Source organism: Mandrillus leucophaeus, unplaced genomic scaffold (genome assembly GCF_000951045.1).
Source record: "Mandrillus leucophaeus isolate KB7577 unplaced genomic scaffold, Mleu.le_1.0 Scaffold159, whole genome shotgun sequence".
Lineage (NCBI taxonomy): Eukaryota > Metazoa > Chordata > Mammalia > Primates > Cercopithecidae > Mandrillus > Mandrillus leucophaeus.
In genome coordinates, this window is record NW_012101576.1 from 5,369,075 (window position 1) to 5,388,003 (window position 18,929).

The window sequence follows — 18,929 nt, forward strand, 5'->3', positions numbered from 1 at the left end:
TTATCAGCTTAAGGAGATTTTGGGCTGAGACAATGGGGTTTTCTAAATATACAATCATGTCATCTGCAAACAGAGACAATTTGACTTCCTCTTAATAAAGGAATTATTCCTAATTGAATACTCTTTATTTATTTCTCTTGCCTGATTGCCCTAGCCAGAACTTCCAATACTATGTTGAATAGGAGTGGTGAGAGTGGGCATCCTTGTCTTGTGCCGGATTTCAGAGGGAATGCTTCCAGTTTTTGCCCCTTCAGTATATATTGGCTGTGGGTTTGTCACAAATAGTTCTTATTATTTTGAGATATCTTCCATCAATACCTAGTTTATTGAGGGTTTTTAGCATGAAGGGCTGTTGAATTTTGTCGAATGCCTTTTCTGCGTATACTGAGATAATCATGTGGTTTTGTCGTTGGTTCTGTTTATGTGATGGATTACCTTTATTGATTTGCATATGTTGAACCAGCCTTGTATCCCTGGGATGAAGCTAACTTGATCGTGGGTTGATAAGCTTTTTGATGTGCTGTTGGATTCGGTTTGCAAGTATTTTATTGAGGATTTTCACATCAATGTTCATCAGGGATATTGGCCTAAAGCTCCCTTTTTTTGTTGTGTCTCTGCCAAGCTTTGGTATCAGGATGATGTTGGTCTCATAAAATGAGTTACGGAGGATTTCCTCTTTTTTTATTGATTGAAATAGTTTCAGAAGGAATGGAACCAGCTCCTCTTTGTACCTCTGGTAGAATTCAGCTGTGAATCCGTCTGGTCCTGGACTTTTTTTTGTTGGTAGGCTATTAATTTTTGCCTCAATTTCAGAACCTGTTACTGGTATATTCAGAAATTCCTCTTACTCCTGGTTTAGTCTTGGGAGGGTATATGTGTCCAGAAATTTATCCATTTATTCTCTATTTTCTAGTTTATTTGCGTAGAGGTGTTTACGGTATTCTCTGGTGGTAGTTTGTATTTCTGTGAGATCAGTGGTGATATCCCCTTTATCATCTTTTATTGCATCCATTTGATTCTTCTCTCTTCTTTATTAATCTTGCTAATGGTCTCTCTATTTTGTTGATCTTTTCAAAAAATCAGCTCCTGGATTCATTGAGTTTTTAAGGGTTTTTTTGTGTGTGTGTGTCTCTATCTTCTTCAGTTCTGCTCTGATCTTAGTTATTTCCTGTCTTCTGCTAGGTTTTGAATGTGTTTGCTCTTGCTTCTCTAGTTCTTTTAATCGTGATGTTACGGTGTCAATTTTAGACCTTTCCTGCTTTCTCTTGTGGGCATTTAGTGCTATAAATTTCCCTCTAAATCCTGCTTTAAATGTGTCCCAGAAATTCTGGTACGTTGTATCTTTGTTCTCGTTGGTTTCAAAGGACATCTTTAGTTCTGCCTTCATTTCGTTATTTTTCCCAGTAGTCATTCGGGAGCAGGTTTTTCAGTTTCCATGTAGTTGTGCGGTTTTCAGTGAGGTTCTTAATCCTGAGTTCTAATTTGATTGCACTGTGGCCTGAAAGACAGTTTGTTGGGATTTCTATACTTCTACATTTGCTGAGGAGTGTTTTACTTCCAATTACGTGGTCGATTTCAGAATAAGTGCAATGTGGTGCTAAGAAGAATGTACATTCTGTTGATTTGGGGTGGAGAGTTCTATAGATGTCTATTAGGTCTGCTTGGACCAAGCGAGCTCAAGTCCTGGATATCCTTGTTAATTTTCTGTCTTGTCGATCTGTCTAATATTGACAGTGGGGTGTTAAAGTCTGCCATTATTATTGTGTGGGAGTTTAAGTCTCTTTTTAGGTCTCTAAGAACTTGCTTTATGAATCTGGGTGCTCCTGTATTGGGTGCATATATTTAGGATAGTTAACTCTTCTTGTTGATTTGATACCCTTACCATTATGTAATGGCCTTCTTTGTCTATTTTGATCATTGCTGGTTTACATTCTGTTAACCGGGATTGCAACCCTTGCTCTTTTTTTGCTTTCCGTTTGCTTGGTAGATCTTCCTCCATACCTTTATTTTGAGCCTATGTGTGTCTTTGCACATGAGATGAGTCTCCTGAATATAGCACACTGATGGATCTGGACTCTATCCAATTTGCCAGTCTGTGTCTTTTAATTGAAGCATTTAGCCCATTTACATTTAAGGTTAATATTGATATGTGTGAATTTGATCCTGTCATTATGATGCTAGTTGTTTATTTGGCCCGTTAATTGATGCAGTTTCTTCATATCATTGATAGTCTTTATGCTTTGGCATGTTTTTGCAGTGACTGGCACTGGTTGTTCCTTTCCATGTTTAGTGCTGCCTTCAGGAGGTCTTGTAAGACTGGTCTGCTGGTGACAAAATCTCTCAGCATTTGCTTGTCTGTGAAGGATTTTATTTCTTCTTCACTTATGAAGCTTAATTTGGCTGAATATGAAATTCTGGGTTGAAAATTCTTTTCTTTAAGAATGTTGAATATTGGCCCCCACTCTCCTCTGGCTTGTAGGGTTTCTGCTGAGAGATCCATTGATAGTTGGATAGACTTCCCTTTGTGGGTAACCTGACCTTTCTCTCTGGCTGCCCTTAACATTTTTTTCTTCATTTCAACCTTGGTGAATCTGACAATTACGTGTCTTGGGATTGCTCTTCTCGAGAAGTATCTTTGTGGTGTTCTCTGTATTTCTTGAATTTGAGTGTTGGCCTGTCTTGCTAGGTTGGGGAAGTTCTCCTGGATAATATCCTGAAGAGTGTTTTCCAACTTGATTCCATTCTCCCCATCACTTTCAGGTACACCAGTCAAACATAGATGAGGTCTTTTTACATAGTCCCATATTTCTTGGAGGCTTTGTTTCTTTTCACCTTTTTTTCTCTAATCTTGTGTTCTTTCTTTATTTCAATAATCTGATCTTTAATCACTGTCATTCTTTCTTCTGCTTGATCGAATCAGCTATTGAAACTTGTGTATGCTTCACAAAGTTCTCATACTGTGATTTTCAGCTGCATTAGGTCATTTAAGCTCTTCTCTACACTGGTTATTCTTGTTAGCCATTCTTCTAACCTTTTTTCGTGGTTTTTAGCTTCCTTGTGATGGATTAGAACATGCTCCTTTAGCGGGGAGAAGTTTGTTCTTACCTACCTTCTGAAGCCTACTTCTGTCAACTCTTCAATCTCATTCTCTGTCCAGTTTTCTTCCCTTGCTGGTGAGGAGTTATGTTCCTTTGGAGGAGAAGAGGCATTCTGGTTTTTGGAATTTTCAGCTTTTCTGCTCTGGTTTCTCCCCATCTTTGTGGATTTATCTACCTTTGATCTTTGATGTTGGTGACCTATGGATGGGATTTTGGTGTGGATATCCTTTTTGTTGATGTTGATGCTATTCCTTTCTGTTTGTTCGTTTTCCTTCAAACAGACAAGTCCCTCGGCTGCAGGTGTGTTGGAGTTTGCTGGAGGTCCACTCCAGATCCTGTTTGCCTGGGTATCACCAGTGGAGGCTGCAGAACATCAAATATTGCTGCCTGATCCTTCCTCTGGAAGCTTTGTCCCAGAGGGGCACCTGCCTGTGTGAGGTGTCTGTCAGCTTCTACTGGGAGGTGTCTCCCAGTCAGACTACATAGGGGTCAGGGACCCACTTGAGGAGGCAGTCTGTCCATTATTGGAGCTCGAATGCTGTGCTGGGAGAACCACTGCTCTCTTCAGACTGTCAGGCAGGGATGTTTAAGTGTGCAGAAGCTTTCTGCTGCCTTTTGTTCAGATATGCTATACCCCCAGAGGTGGAATCTAAAGAGGCAGTAGGCCTTGTTGAGCTGCGGTGGGCTCTGCCCCGTTCAGTCTTCCCTGGTGCTTTGCTTACACTGTGAGCATAGAACCGCCTAGTCAAGCCTCAGCAATGTCGGACGCTCCATCCCTCACCAAGCTCCAGCGTCCCAGGTTGATCTCAGACTGCTGCACTAGCAGCGAGCAAGGCTCCATGGGTGTGGGACCTGCTGAGCCAGGCACAGGAGGGAGTCTCCTGGTCTGCCGGTTGTGAAGACTGTGGGAGAAGCATGGTATTTGGGCAGGAGTGTACTGTTCATCCAGGTACAGTCATTCACAGCTTCCCCTGGCTAGGAAAGGGAAGTTCCCTGACCCCTTGCACTTCCTGGGTGAGGCGATGCCCTGCCCTGCTTTGGCTTGCCCTCTATGGGCTGCACCCACTGTCCAACCAGACCTAGTGAGATGAACCAGGTACTTCAGTTTGAAATGCAGGAATCACCTGCCTTCTGTGTTGATCTCACTGGGAGCCATAGGCCGGAGCTGTTCCTATTCAGCCATCTTGGAGGCAATCTAAAATATGTATCTTAAGACAATTTGTTGCTCAAAACATATAAAACTTAATTCTAAAAAATTCAACTACCTAAATTTAAACAAGATTGCTGCAGCTGCGGCTCACTGTCCTCCACATGAAAAGGGTTGCCAGATGGGGATGTCAAGACTGCCCCAAGGACAAAAAGCCTTTGAGGAGAGCCCTAGCTCCCACTGAGACTAGCCTCCAGCCTGCCCTCTGCAGAGGGGAAGGAAGGGGACAGGCCTGGGGCTGCAGACCATGCAGGAATCAGCAGAGGAGCCAGCAAGGCTGGGCAGTGGGCTGCAGGCTGGCCAGAGCTCCCTTGGTGGGATCCCGTACTCCACGTCTAGCCAGCACTCTGGTGCGCATGGCTCAGGTCTCCATCAGGATCTCCATCATGTGCTCCTGTTTGTCCAGGTCAAACTGCAATTGCAGCTGGAGCTGGGAGGTGGGGCGGCTGCAGGGCCAAGCCTCCAAGTGTGTTGCAGGGGCCCAGTTTGGTGCATCCCACCATGCGGGTCAGCACTGTGTGTCTAGGTCATCATAAGAACTGATCACATCTGAGGCCAGCTCTTCCATGAAGCTGGGGTTTTTAGTCTTCAGTATTTCAAATATCTCATCTAGCTACTTCTGAAAACTTCCTCTATTTTCCCCCGGGCTGTCCATCTCCCAAATGCTGCTCTGTGGGGCTCCTGGTGCCAGTGCTGAGGTGACAGAGCAAAGGTCTGATACCTGGCCCCTTCGTGCAGCAGTCTCCAAAGCGGGGGACATGGTGCTCCCTCTCTGGTTCCTGTGTGGTGGGCACAGGGCAGCGGCATAGGATCTCTGCAGAAACCAGGCAGTAGAGCCACACGCACCCTGCACTCTCGGGTGCCGCTGTTTACCACATCCCATCCTGGGCAATCTCTTCTTGGATCTGCCAGGCGTGTTGGCGATGAGGACCCTGTGGCAGTGGTTGGGCTCCACCAATAAGTGGTAAAGCTGGAGCTTCTAAAAGGACAAGTCCGGGAGTGATTGCCCCTGCCAGCTGCAGGAGGGCAGGGTCTTCAAGCTGGCTGGGGTGCCGTGCCTGGCTGCCACTTCTTTCGTTCTCAGTATTGGTTAATTTGCGTCTTTTTTGTCAGTCTGGCTATAGATTTACACACTTTACTGATCTCCAAGTAGTAACTGTTGGTTTCTGTGATTTTCTTTATTTTTTTTCTCTTTTCAATTTCATTGATTTTGGCTCTATATCATTTCCTTACATCTGCTAGTTTTGGATTTGATTTGCTCTTCTTTTTTAGTTTCTTAAGGTGGAAGAATAGATGACTGATTTGAGGCTTTTCTTTTTTTTCTAACATAAGTAGGTTATGCTATGCATTCCCCTGTAAGCAGTACTTTAACTGTATCCTACATGTTTGGATATTTTGATATATTGATTTGTGATTCAATTCAAAACACTTTCTAATTTCCCTGCTGACTACTACTTTTATGCATGGGTTATTTAGAAGTGTCTTATATACTTTTCTTTTCTTTGCGGATTGGCCTTGTTGTTGATTCCTGCTTTCATTCTGTTGTGATCAGATAATGTAGTTTGAATGATTTCAATTTTTTGAAACTTGTTGAAAATTGTCTTATTGTCTAGAATATGGTCTACTTTGGAGAATGTTTCATGCATACTTGGGAAGTATATACTTTTAAATCACCATTATTCTGTGATTTCTTTAAATGGGCAAGTCCCCTGTAGAGTCTTCATGCTTTTGGTCACTCTAGAGTGCCTTAAACATTTGGTCTTTAATTTTTTTTTTTTAACCAGAGTTATCATTTTTATCGGTGAGAGCGTTAGTCTGTTACAGTCTACCACTACCATAGCCGGAACTCTTAGATTTCTTGTAATACAAGATCAGCTGTTCTTATTTTTAAGCCAGTGTTTGTTGATTTATTTATTTTTGTTCATTCAAACAACAACTTCTAACTCATGCAGATACATAGTAGTTCATACTGTATAAGACGAAATGCCAAGAACATGTGAGGGTGAGAAATAGGGAACTCCAGCTAGAACTATTTTTTGGCTTGAATTGACTTGTATTAAAATAAATTAGAAACCAATTACACAGGAGGAGGAAGCACATACACCTGCTTTGTTTATTTGTAGATGAAACTATTTACAAAATATTTCCAGAGTACTTACAAATAAAGAAGGAAATAAATTGAAAGGTTACTTTTACACTCTGGAGCAGCATGACTCCATACTGAATTGTTACCACAATAAATCGTGCTCTCTCCAATAAGTGAAAATGGATCTGGTCCAGGTGCAGGATCACAACTGTAAATTACTGCATCAAGATACTCAAACACTTCTACTTCACTAAAGGTGTGTTTTCCATTTTTTATTTTTGGAGGTGGTGTACACAAAACCTTTTAAAAATGAAGAAAATGAGGAAAGGAAATGTAAAAGATTAAGACAGCATTAGTAAAATTTCTATGTCTTCGATAAATTCGTCAATATAGGGTTTCTACCAGCTGGTTGTGAATTCAATATGGATTTAAAAGAAGGTTTCTATGGGCAAATATATTATCCCAAATTTAAATCATTAATGTAGTAACTAACTTTCAGGAAAAAATCTCATTTTCTTAAAGTGTAATAGCCTATTGATACGGTTTGGATCTGTGTCCCCATCAAATCTCATGTGGAATTGTAGTCCACAGTGTTGCAGTGTTGGAGGTGGGACCTGGTGGGAGATGTCTGAATCATGGGGGTAGATTTCTCATGAATGGTTTAGCACCATCCCCTTGGTGCTGTTCTCGTGATACTGAGTTCTTGGGAGATCTGGTCGTTTAAAAGTGTGTAACATCTCCCGTCCTCCCCACCTTGCTCCTGCTCCTGCCATGTGAGACACCTTGCTCCCCCTTTGTCTTTCCCAATGGTTGTTAAGTTTCCTGAGGCCTACCTAAACCCCCAACAGATGCCAGCATCATGCTTCCTATACAGTTTATAGAAACATGAACCAATTAAACCTCTTTTCTTTATAAATTACCCAGTCTCAGGTATTTCTTTAGAGCAATACAAAAGCGGCCTAATACGCCTATAATTATTTGCAAGGCCATGCTAAGTTTTCTTCTAGTTATCACAAGAAATGCTGACAATTTAATGAGAAAATATGCTTAACTGAGTGCTAGTTGAGAAATCCTTTGCAATTTATAAATATATCCATTTTCTAAATTGGTGGTTTACAATACCACCAAAATATTATTGTCTTTTTTCACTCTCATCCTTACAAGTATATAGTGATTTTTTTTTTTTTTTTTTTTTTAGACGGAATCTCGCTCTGTTGCCCAGGCTGGGGTGCATTGGTGCAATCTCAGCTCACTGCAAGCTCCGCCTCTGGGGCTCAGGCCATTCTCCTGCCTCAGCCTCCGGAGTAGCTGGGACTACAGGCGCCCGCTATCACACCTGGCTAATTTTTTGCATTTTTAGTAGAAACGGCGTTTCACAGTGTTAGCCAGGATGGTCTGGATCTCCTGACCTCATGATCCGCCCGCCTTGGCCTCCCAAAGTGCTGGGATTACAGGCGTGAGCCACCGCGCCGGGCAGAAGTGTATAGTGATTTTTTTCCAAAGTCTACATATTGTGTGATTACACAACAGCCCAAATCCAAGTCTTCCTTCAAGTCAGATGTTGAAGAGATGTGCAAAAAATGTGAACAATGCTGCTATTCTAATTTTATTTGGCTTTGGAAAACTTATTTTTCATAAAAAATGTTATATATGTTAATTTGTATTGCGTCTATTCTTACAAATTAATCAGGCCGGGTGGGGTGGCTCACATTTCTAATCTCAGCACTTTGGGAGGCCCACGGGGCAGATTACTTGAGCACGGGAGTTCAAGACCAGCCTGGGCAACATGACAAAACCCCGTCTCTACAGAAGTTACAAAAAACCGGGTATGGCGGCACATGCCTGTAGTCCCGGCTACTCGGGAGGCTGAGGTTGCAGTGAGCTGAGATTGTGCCACTGCGCTCCAGCCTAGGAAACTTACTGGGACCCTGTCTTAGGAAAAACAAAAACAAAAAGAATCAATAAGTATTTTAAAAACTTTCCATTTGAATTCCAATATGATAAATACCAATTGATATAACCCACATAAAAGAAAGCTCTTTGGGATCTTTATTAATCTTAAAGCATAAAATGTTCCCTGAGGCAAAAATCTTTGAGGACTACTGGTCTGAATTAAAAAAAAAAAAAAAAGAATTTACTTACTTTCACATATTGGGGACTTACTGCTCCAAACTGCTACTGATCCTTTAAGTTCACAATATAGAATTTCTTTACCACTTAAGTAATAACTAAATGAGAAAAGAAAGTGTTACTGCTTTGTATAGTAATTAATAAGACACACATAATAATGAAGGAACTTTTTATATGGTTTCTTTTCCACACTGTAGTAGTTCGGGGGGTGGTTTCTTAAACAACATACTATATAATGAAAGTGCTAAATAAATCTGCAATTTAATCAAATACAGTTTCTCTATTTGAGCATATATTGGCCGAGAGCAAAAATGTCTAAATAAATCTGCTGTGTCTTTCCACTCGGCTTCTTTGTAGTCTCCTGCAATCACATTATACATTCATTTCTGTGCCTTTGCTCACGTGAATCTGCTCAGTAAGGACAAGGACTATGTAGAGAGAACAGGCCCTAGAGCTGGAATGTCTGGATTAGAGTCTCTGCTTCCCAATTTACTAGTTTCTTGAGCTTGGGTAAATCACTTAAAGTTCTTTCACTCAGTTACCTAATTGACTAAAAGGGGATAACAGTACATAGCTCGCGGGGTTGTTTAGGGGATTAGATAAATTAGCATTTGGCACATAGTGCTACATGAGTTTTAGCTCCTATTATTATTATTTAAAACAGAATGTCTTTCTAGGAGTAGCTGATTGAGTATAGGAATACTTTCATTGAGTATACCCCTATACTCAGTGAAATCTTCTCTGATTTAAATTCACAAGAATCTCTCCTCCTTCTAGACTTTTAGTGTAATTATCATGATTAATTCTATTATTTGGTATTTCTCATTCAGTATTTTGGTTTGATAGCTCTCAGTATATAGTGTTTCTCAATAAGGTTAGAACTTCTTTTAGGAGGGTCCATGTTTTAAACTTTTGGTATCCCTTATAGTGCCTAGCAAGCTCTATATAACTATTGACTGAATATTCCAATATTTCCACTTGACCAAATTTTAAAAACTATTAGTGAAACTGCCTTACATGGTCACAGTGCTCTTTTCCTCCAAGACTCACTTTGTTTATATGTTATAGTGTAGTATTGCTATTGTTTGAATCTGGGTTGTCTCTACCAAAACTCTTACTGAAATTTAATTGCCAGCGTAACAGCAGTGAGAGGTGGTGGGGCCTTTAAGAAATGATTAGGTCTTTAAGAGGGATAATGCCTTTCTAGAGGGTGTTCATTAATTCTTGAGGGAATGAGTTCTCATTCTTGTAGGCTTGGATTCGTTACCACAAGAGCAGGTTATTATAAAGCGAGAGCCCCTCCCTTGTGCTTTGTCTTTTTTGCACGTGCTAAATTTCCCTTTCACTTTCCAGCATGTTATGATGCAGCATGAAAGCCCTTGCCAGACACTACTGCCATGCCCTTGAACTTCCCAGCCTCCGGAAATATGAGTCAAATAAATTTCTTTTCTTTGTAAATTATCTAGTCTCAAGTATTGTGTTATAGCAACAGAAAATCTATGGAAAATTACATTTACTCTCTAAATGCACATTTCACTTAAATGTCCAGTATCCCCAATATCTGTGACTTTAAAAGCCCTACAGAACAAAGGCCGAGTGCTCAGTGTGTGTTCTTGAAATGCTTCACATTCTAACAGTCTCAAAAATAAGGTTTTTCAACTGAGAGATTTTGTTCAACATGATGGTAAAGGCTAACCAGGTCAGTTTTGGTCTGGTAACACCTTACAGAGACAAGTGTATCTGTAGTTGGCAATTCTATTTCTCATTTCTGTGATTCCCTACTTTAACTCTAAGAGTTGGCAGATTTAAACAGGGGACACGCACTTGTGAAGGATAAATTCACATGATTGCTGCATTCTTAATGTTTACAACAGACTTACTGTCAGAAATACCAGGTAGTTACACTTTCCTTCAATATCAGTTTCTTTCTATTTACTCTATGTCTTTGCTGTCTCCATAAAACATCCAAGAGTTGTTTGACTAGAAGTATAACTTGTCACACAGAAAACAAAATTAAATAAAGCTTATATGAATGCTTAAGAAGAGAAGCAAAATGAAAATAAAATTGCTAACATTTTCCTTATTTCCTCTAAGGAGCAACTTACTTACCCTTCTTTACAAATAAAGTGTATTTGATAACCAAGCTCATAAGTACCATTTGCAAGGACTGCTTGGCCATGCAAAGGATCCCCTATATATGGACGTGTTTTTCCTAAAAGAAAATAATTCTGAGACTTTCAATCCAGTTTCTAAATAGATCCAAATCAAAATCAAAATTCTGCATTGCTGTTTTGAATGCATGAGAATATTATTTTCTTTATTTACCTATTATAAGGGCAAATTTCAGTTTCATGTTCACCCAGGCAATCTATTGCCAAGAAAAAGATTTCTTGGCGATTTCAATTTCTCAAAGTCTGCAAAACTGCATTGCTGTCTTAAACCTCATTTCACAAGAAAAAAATCATCATCTCCATAGTGGAATATGTACCCTAAAATGTGTGCAAATCTCTCGAGCAAGCAGAAAACAAAAAAAGAGACTAGTTTATTTACTGTAACAGGGTTCATCTGAGACAGGTAGCAATGTGTGATTCCAATCACAAATAGTATGGGTGGCAAGAGGAGGTACGTAGAACTGTCCTTTTTTATACTTGTTCCCCAATCTCATAATAGGGTTTTGGTTTACCAACAAGTTCCATAGCTTCAAATGTTGGTGGCTTCTCACAGGCATCTAGGGATAAGAGAATAGGAACATGAAGATGAAGTACTGATAGCACTTTCATCAGTCATGGACTGTGGTCTGGCAGTAGGTAGTACAGAAAAAATAGGAAGGCCCGTGGCAAGATTTTAAATGATTGTTCCATGCTTTTACCTGAGTGCTGGTAGTAGTGGAGGAAGTGGGACTTGCATGTTTTAAGTAACATCCTATTAGCTTTTGGTTTCTTTGGGAATAAACATTTGACAGTAAACTGAGGAGACAGCATTAATGTCTTTGGTCTTAAAATATATATGGATGGATCTTTCCCCACATTTTAAAAAATTCATTTCAAAAGTAACTTCTCCTCTAAGAAGTTTTCTACAGTATAGAGCACTCTGCTCAGGTTGTTCTTCCATAGTTTAAAACACTAACAATAGCTTGTCACTTTAGGCTGTCTTCTCTTAAAAGGCAAGTTCCTGGGGTCAAGGACCATGTTCTTCTTTTTCTACTATACTCTACCCACCTTGTGGGTGCTCAAGAAATGTTATGGTAAGAGGTGAATATTAAATAAACATAGTGGATTTCATAGATCAAAGTAAATATGAACTCAAATATTCTAAAATATAAGACTTTATTTCACAGGTTTCACATAAGTGAACTGAGCATCTGATAAGTGAATACACACTACTTAAATATAAAAAATTTACTACTTTGGGTAGACTTACATGAATTGTTTTTCCTTTCTTGAACATCAAACACAATTTGATCTTGCCTCACTGATCATTGCATCATGCATTCCCTCAGAAGCTCCCTGAGGTAGCTGTTGGATTGTTTATCCAGCATGTCCCTATAATAAAGCTACTATATTGCTGTGCTTCTAGAATTTTTTACTTCTGTTTTTTGTAGTTTTTTTTTTCTCCCTATCATTTCTATTGTGGAAACTCATCTTCCTCAAATTATCTGTGGGCTTGTAAAGTAAGATGATGGAAACATCAAATAAAAGCCTAAAGGGCCAACAGAATGCAAAGACCTCTTCTATAGGGGAAGAACCAAATTAGATAGATCTATTTTGATCTCCAAGGAGCATTTTTTTTCTTACTCCCTGATCTTGGTCCTACCTCAGGTTGACAGACTGGTCAAGAAAACGCTAACCAAGTGAAATCTTACTTTCATTTCATATCATATTCTAAATTCTAAAATACTCCATATATATACTGTCCAATATTTTATTTATATATCATGTCCTGCAATGCACTTATTGGCAATACGTTTTCAGAAGACTGAATTTTCTTCCTATGGAAATTTTCAAACTAAACATGCCTACCTCCAGAGAAACAGTATCTTGACTTATTTTTTCTAGATATTTTATATTGTAATTAATATTAAGCTACATACTTCAACAGTAGTTGCCATTATATCATATGATAGGTGTAGTCAGAAATTTCCCCAAAGTTCCAGGTGAGTTTTAGTAAAATGAGTTATCTACACTGGGCCGGGCGCAGTGGTTCACGCTTATAATCCCAGCAGTTTGGGAGGCCGAGGCAGGCGGATCACGAGGTCAGGAGATAGAGACCATCCCGGTTAACACGGTGAAACCCTGTCTCTACTAAAAATACAACAAATTAGCCAGGTGTGGTGGCACATGCCTGTAGTCCCAGCTACTCGGGAGGCAGACGCAGGAGAATTGCTTGAACCCAGGTGGTGGAGGTGTTGCAGTGAGCTGAGATTGCACCGCTGCACTCCAGCCTGGGCAGCAGAACGAGGCTCTGTCTCAAAAAAAAAAAAAAAAAAAAAAAAAATCTACACTGGATCCACTGAACTGTTCAATTTCTGTACATTCACACCTGCTTGCGAAAAATTAACTCTAATGTACACGCATACCCACAGCCCTGCCCAGATTGATATTACCAGAAATGCATGGTATCTGACTACAATTGAAACGGCAATGAAACCTCACCATCTTGCTCCTTCTCCCACTATCCAATCTATTTAAAACCTTTTTTGCTCCCATAAAACATAGACTCTGACATCTACCTATTTCAATTTTATTTCTCACTTCCTACTCATTTCTAGGTCTACAAAAATCACTTCAACTACTTTCCAAGTCATTAAAACACCTCCTCCTTGTTAAATTCCTCCTAACAGTCTCTCCCTCGATAGTTTTAGTTACCCTCTTGATAACATGAAAGGCACTGATCACTCTGCCCTCACTCTCTTCTGCCTGAAGAGTTCTCTCTCCTTGGCTTTTAGGAGAGCAAACCACTCTGGTTTTCAGCTTGTCCTCTGGCTCATTTCAAGGTAATATCCCTGATAAGTCTGTTGGAGGACTCCCTGTGATTCTATTCTGCAGGTCCCCCCTGGGAGAATATACACGCTTCTTTGACTTCATTACCACTGATAACCAGCTGCCTCCCAGCTGGATATCTCTCTATCCCAGATCTCTAGCTGGGGTGCCAAAACTACATATTCAATTGCCTCCCCACACAGCTCTACTTGGAATGTGTCTATCTCAAAAAACATAGGGAGGCCCAAGAGCCACTTTTGATTCAACACACACACACACACACACACACACACACACACACCCCAAACAAGTTATGTTTCCACAATGGAAATGCCCATTTATTCTGTGTAGTTGTATCCTTTACTTTTCATTCAAGCCACTATCATTTCTTATCCGAATTACCATGACATAACCAAATAGGTCTCCATACCTATCTTGCCACCTTTCATTCAATTCATTTTTCACATTGATACCAGAGCAATATTTATATGGCACAGTAATCAAGGCTTTTCCAAGACAGATACCTTTCAATGGCTCTCCAATGACCTCAGGATAATGTCTAAGGCTTCCTAACATAGCTTAGAGAGTTTTAAATCCCATCACAATCAGAACCCAAGAATATATTCCAGGTAGGTGGCAGACCCAGGAGGCAGGCCAGTCAGCTAGGCTCCCAGGCCACACTGCTGAACCACTACCAAACTGCTTCCTACTACGGCCATTCATCTGGAGCTCCCACATACTGACACCAACAAGCTCTATCTGCAATTAGGCCCTCAAGAAATTATCTGCTGCTGTGTCTGGGGAAATTAAAACAACCCTAGTTTGGAGTCATGTTGTGCTAAGTCAAACAAAAGGGCTCAAGCTGCCCTAAAAGGACAGGGAATAATATCAAAGTCTGAATTGATGATGGTGATTGTTTATTCCTGACAAACTTGTTGCTTTTCAGAGTTGCTCGCCCTGTGATTTAATCCTCTCCCTTCTTTCTTGCCTCCTTTGCCCTACTCTGCCACACTGAGTAGCTTGGCAGTCCAGCAGTGTCACATCTTGGTGCCTTTGCTCACCTTGCTCCCTCTGCTCTGAATACGCTTCCTCCCTGGCCAGTAGCTACAACTCCTGCTCAACTCTTATCTTCCTTAATCCACCCATCATCTCCTCCAGGAAGCATTTTCTGCCTCTCCCTGGGAAGTTGTGGTCAGTCACCTTCCCCTGGACTCTCCCCTGCATGGATCTCTCAGGTAATTATCACATGCTTTTGTGTTTAATAGTTAACATGGCCGACTTCATTCATCCATGTGACCACAACACCCAGCACAATATGTCACTCATAGTAGCTATTCACAAAAAAATTGGTACTCAAAGTCCACTGCTGTCAAACACAAAACAATGTGAAGAATATACTGTAACCAACTTCATATTGAAAATAATCATTATACAGCACAGTGGAGAAAGAAGATGAGGCCACTTCTCGTGCTGCCTATCTCCCAGTCTTCTGGCATCCTGGCAGGTGACCAGATACGGACTGCTCTTTTTGCAAGGTAATATGCTGAGTAAGGAAACTAAGAAGCAATAAGAACTTACTGATCTTGTCTTCTTTCATTGGAAATAAGGAAAACACCTGAAATAGGCAGAAGAGACCACACACAACAGGAGACTAGGGGGTTTGTCCAAAAAAGCAGCTTCTCTTCTGGAGTACTGAATGAGACTTGCCTGAAATTTGATACATGTTTCCTTCAGCTATCTCAAACCATTTGGTAACTACCTTTGAGAAGGCAGGTCTCCCATGCACAGCACTGTCTGCTTACAAAACCTTCTCCTTGTGAGACTGAGTTGTTCGAAAAATTGAATGTTTATTTTAATTCATGTATTCTCTCTGCCTAGCATCGTGAGTTCTCCTTTCTACTTTCTCTAGGTTTCATACCTGTCTGGATTTAACCTTATCAACCTCAAACTTAACCTTGTTTCTCCTTCTCTTCATTTTTAGTTTTGTTATCGTCCATGTTGCACCCTATTCGTTTTATAATTCTATGTTCCTCTATTTCAAATTGCTTTCATTGTCTTCTTCAACTTCTAGTTGTGTGTGTGTGTGTGTGTGTGTGTGTGTTTGAGATGGGGTCTCACTGTCACCCAAGCTGGAGTGCAGCGGTATGATTAGGGCTCACTGCAGCCTTGACCATGGGGGCTCCAGTGATCCTCCCCCCTCACCCCCTTCAACCTCCCAAGTAGCTGGGACCACAGGCGTGCAACACCACACCTGGCTAATATTTTGTTTTTAATATTCTGTAGAGGTGGGCTTTCTTTATGATGCCCAGGGTGTACTTCTAGTTCTAAACCTATTCTAAACATTAATCTTTTTTAAAAAAAAAGTCCTTTCATTTTCTTCTTATCACCACTGCTCCCTAATCCCATCACCCTCCTTCAAAATGAACGTTTTAATGATTGGTGAGATGCAAGACTGAAGTACTGGAAGCCCTGCAGAGTCAACACAAACAGGGGAGACAGATCCTTCCTGGCCCTCAGCTGCCCCTGCCCTAGCTTTTTAGGTACCACAGAAAGACCATCCTGAGCAGAGCTCTTTAAACAACCCTCCTCTTGGAGGCAGGAAGAGCTTTTTCCTAGGCTCTCAGCCCCAGCCGAATAGTATATTTAATTTTCTGGTATTTAACAGATGTCTATATGGATACTGAGTTAGTGTTCATACAGAGGCAAACAAATGGGGCTTTTGGAACCACAAATGTGAGAAGACAGAGAAAATTCCTGCATTCTAATGGGGAAGGACAGCACAGAAAAGATCACTTTAAAAAGGTCATTACAAAAGGGATTTGAACCGGGTTGTATGTGTTCAACCTGAGTTGGGGGGTTCCAAGAAGGTCTCTGAAGCAGTAACATTCTGAGTTTGCAGAAGAAAGAGCTCTTTTATGCAGCAGGTCAGAGGGAGAATGTTCCAGGGCTGAGGGAACAGCAAGCACAGAGGCCCCAAAGTGGCAGAGTTTTGTTTGTTTGATGAGAAGAAAAGCCTTCCCTCCCTCCAGTCATTTGTTAATGCTGTCAGAAAATTATACTGCTTTCCTCCAGAGCACTTCCCTTGGTTCATAACATATTTGTTACTATTATGTTTCCGTTGATGTCTGCCGCTCCCAATACATTTTAGCAAATATCTATTGGTTGCCTACTGTGTTCCAGGCACTGAGCACTTAACAATGAGCAAAACAAAGTCCCTTCTTATCTTCCTGCATGTATGTGTGTGTAAACAAATAGTGAAAAAGGATCAAGAAAATAGGAATGGTTTGTTATTGCCTACCAGAGTAATAGCGCCAGACATACAAGACCCATATTTGTTGAATGAATGTTCCTAAGAAAAGAAACGCAACGTACAAACTGTACATGGAATAGAATCCTAAATATAATTTGGACATAGACACACATGAAGCACAATAAAGTCAGAAGGAAATATACCAAAATATTAAAAACGGCCTCTTATTTTGTTCATTTTGCACAATAAGCATGTATTTAAGCCTGTATTTTTGACTTTTTTTTTTTTTTTTTTTTTTTTCCAGATAGGGTCTCACTCTGTCATCCAGGCTGGAGTGCAGTGGCATGATCACAGCTCACTGCAGCCTTCACCTCCTGGGCTCAAGAGATCCTCCCACCTCAGCCTCCTGAGTAGTTGAGACCATAGGCATACACCACCATGCCCATCTAACTTTTGTATTTTTTGTAGACATGGGATTTTGGCATGTTGTCCAGGCTGATCTTGAACTCCTGGGCTTAAGCAATCACCCAGCCTGGGCCTCCCAAAGTGCTGGGATCACAGGCGTGAGCCACTGTGCCTGGCCTAGCATGTGTTTTTAAAAGTATTCATTCCATTCAATGAAATACAAAACAGTGGGATAGGCCTTAAGCTTTAGTTTATGAGCTGTGGGGGAAAAACAGATGAGCATTATTTACCTTCCTTTGTTAGGATATTAATTTCTCACTAGGTTTGGCTACCAGTGTTTTTTAGGTTGCTTCACACCTCTCAAATATGACTCAAAGTAATGAAAAGAAGGAAAACAATGTCAAAACGCCATTAGGTGATGGAATCAGATACTGTCTATATTGGTTAGGAACAGAAAGATGACTCATGACCCACCCACCCCCTCAAAAAAAAAGCAGCCACTTAAAATCCAAGACCAATATGATCTCAGGCAACACGGAGTCTGTTCACAGAAGGCACAAAAAGCATGGCGCACCCTTACCACCTCTCTAACACCAGGCACTGAGAGCCTGCTCTCTCACCCAGTATGCCCTCCCCAGACCCAGAGTCCGCGCGCTCACTCCATTCAAAGCAAACAGTGAGCTAGCTGTCTTGCCCACAGTGAACTCCGCACACAGGCCACTTGCGCACAGCACGCTCCCAGCAACACGTGGCCAGGCCCCTCTCACCCAGCCCAGTCCAGCACATGGAGCACAGCAGACGCACTGCAACCCTTATCGCGGGTACTGTCCAAGCCCTAATGAACACCCCACTCACCAAGGCACCAAGGGAACACAGGGCAAACTCTCACCACGGGCACAGCACGGGCCCTAGCAACACTTCCACGCACCTGTGCACTCCAGAAGAGCCCTCACCTGGGGCGCCCAGTCCGCGTTCCCCTTGCTGATTAGGCTCAATCACGAAAACACGATTCACGCCTTTTTTGGGGATGCAACCAGATCCTGCGTAAATGCCGGCCGCGCACACCACGCCACCAAACAAGCTTCACCTTGGGCTCTGCGTGGTTCCCGCATTCGCCGCCACATATCCCCGGGATCTGAGCACTGCACCCCTCGGAGAACCCTGGCCTCTCTCTCCATCCCAAGCCCGCACGACTGCCTCCTGCCTGACTGACTGAGCAGAGCTCCAGCCTCGCCGCGGACGCGCGAACCCGCCCCCAGGTCCTACCGGAGAAGGAGGACAGCCGCAACACCAGGGCCGCCAGAAGCAACCCAGGAAAGCGCCGGGAAGGAAAAGGACGCTCGAGGCGGACGGGAGGCGCCATACGCGATGCGGGAGACCCCGTAATTTATCCGGAGGTGAGCAGAGAAACCGAGAGCCAGTCGAGCAGGGAAGTCCCTTCTGAGTCCGGTTATTGGACACAACAATCCCCAAACTCACAAAGTTTCCAGGGTGCTTGACAGGTGGGCGTGGCCTGGGCGCTTGGGGTGGAATTGAATGTTGGCACCGGGGCGGCTGGGGCCAATCGGCGGGCCGCGGGGCGGGGCCTCGGCGAACAGGGGCAACTCGTTGGCCTTCGAGGAGAAAGGGCGTGTCCAGAGCCCTAGCAGGGGGACACCGTGGGCCAGCGCCCGTCAGGGTTAGTTTTACCCTGGGGCACTGCAGGCTCTCAGGACTGACTAGCCCTTACTTGGTATTTTGCATTAGTCAGGCATTATTGGGAACAATATTTGAG

The 18,929-nt window shown here is 41.9% G+C and overlaps 1 protein-coding gene across 1 annotated transcript in view; it reads right to left on the reverse strand.

Moving 5' to 3' along the window:
* LOC105536434 (complement component receptor 1-like protein) overlaps nucleotides 1-18,632 on the reverse strand; it is a 77,430-nt gene extending 58,798 nt beyond the window's left edge. Inside the window, exon 1 of the mRNA XM_011975844.1 lies at nucleotides 18,422-18,632. Within this exon, the coding sequence (XP_011831234.1) occupies nucleotides 18,422-18,518 (97 nt within the window). The 5' untranslated portion in view covers nucleotides 18,519-18,632. The remainder of the gene's footprint in view (nucleotides 1-18,421) is intronic.
* Nucleotides 18,633-18,929: the final 297 nt, after the last annotated feature.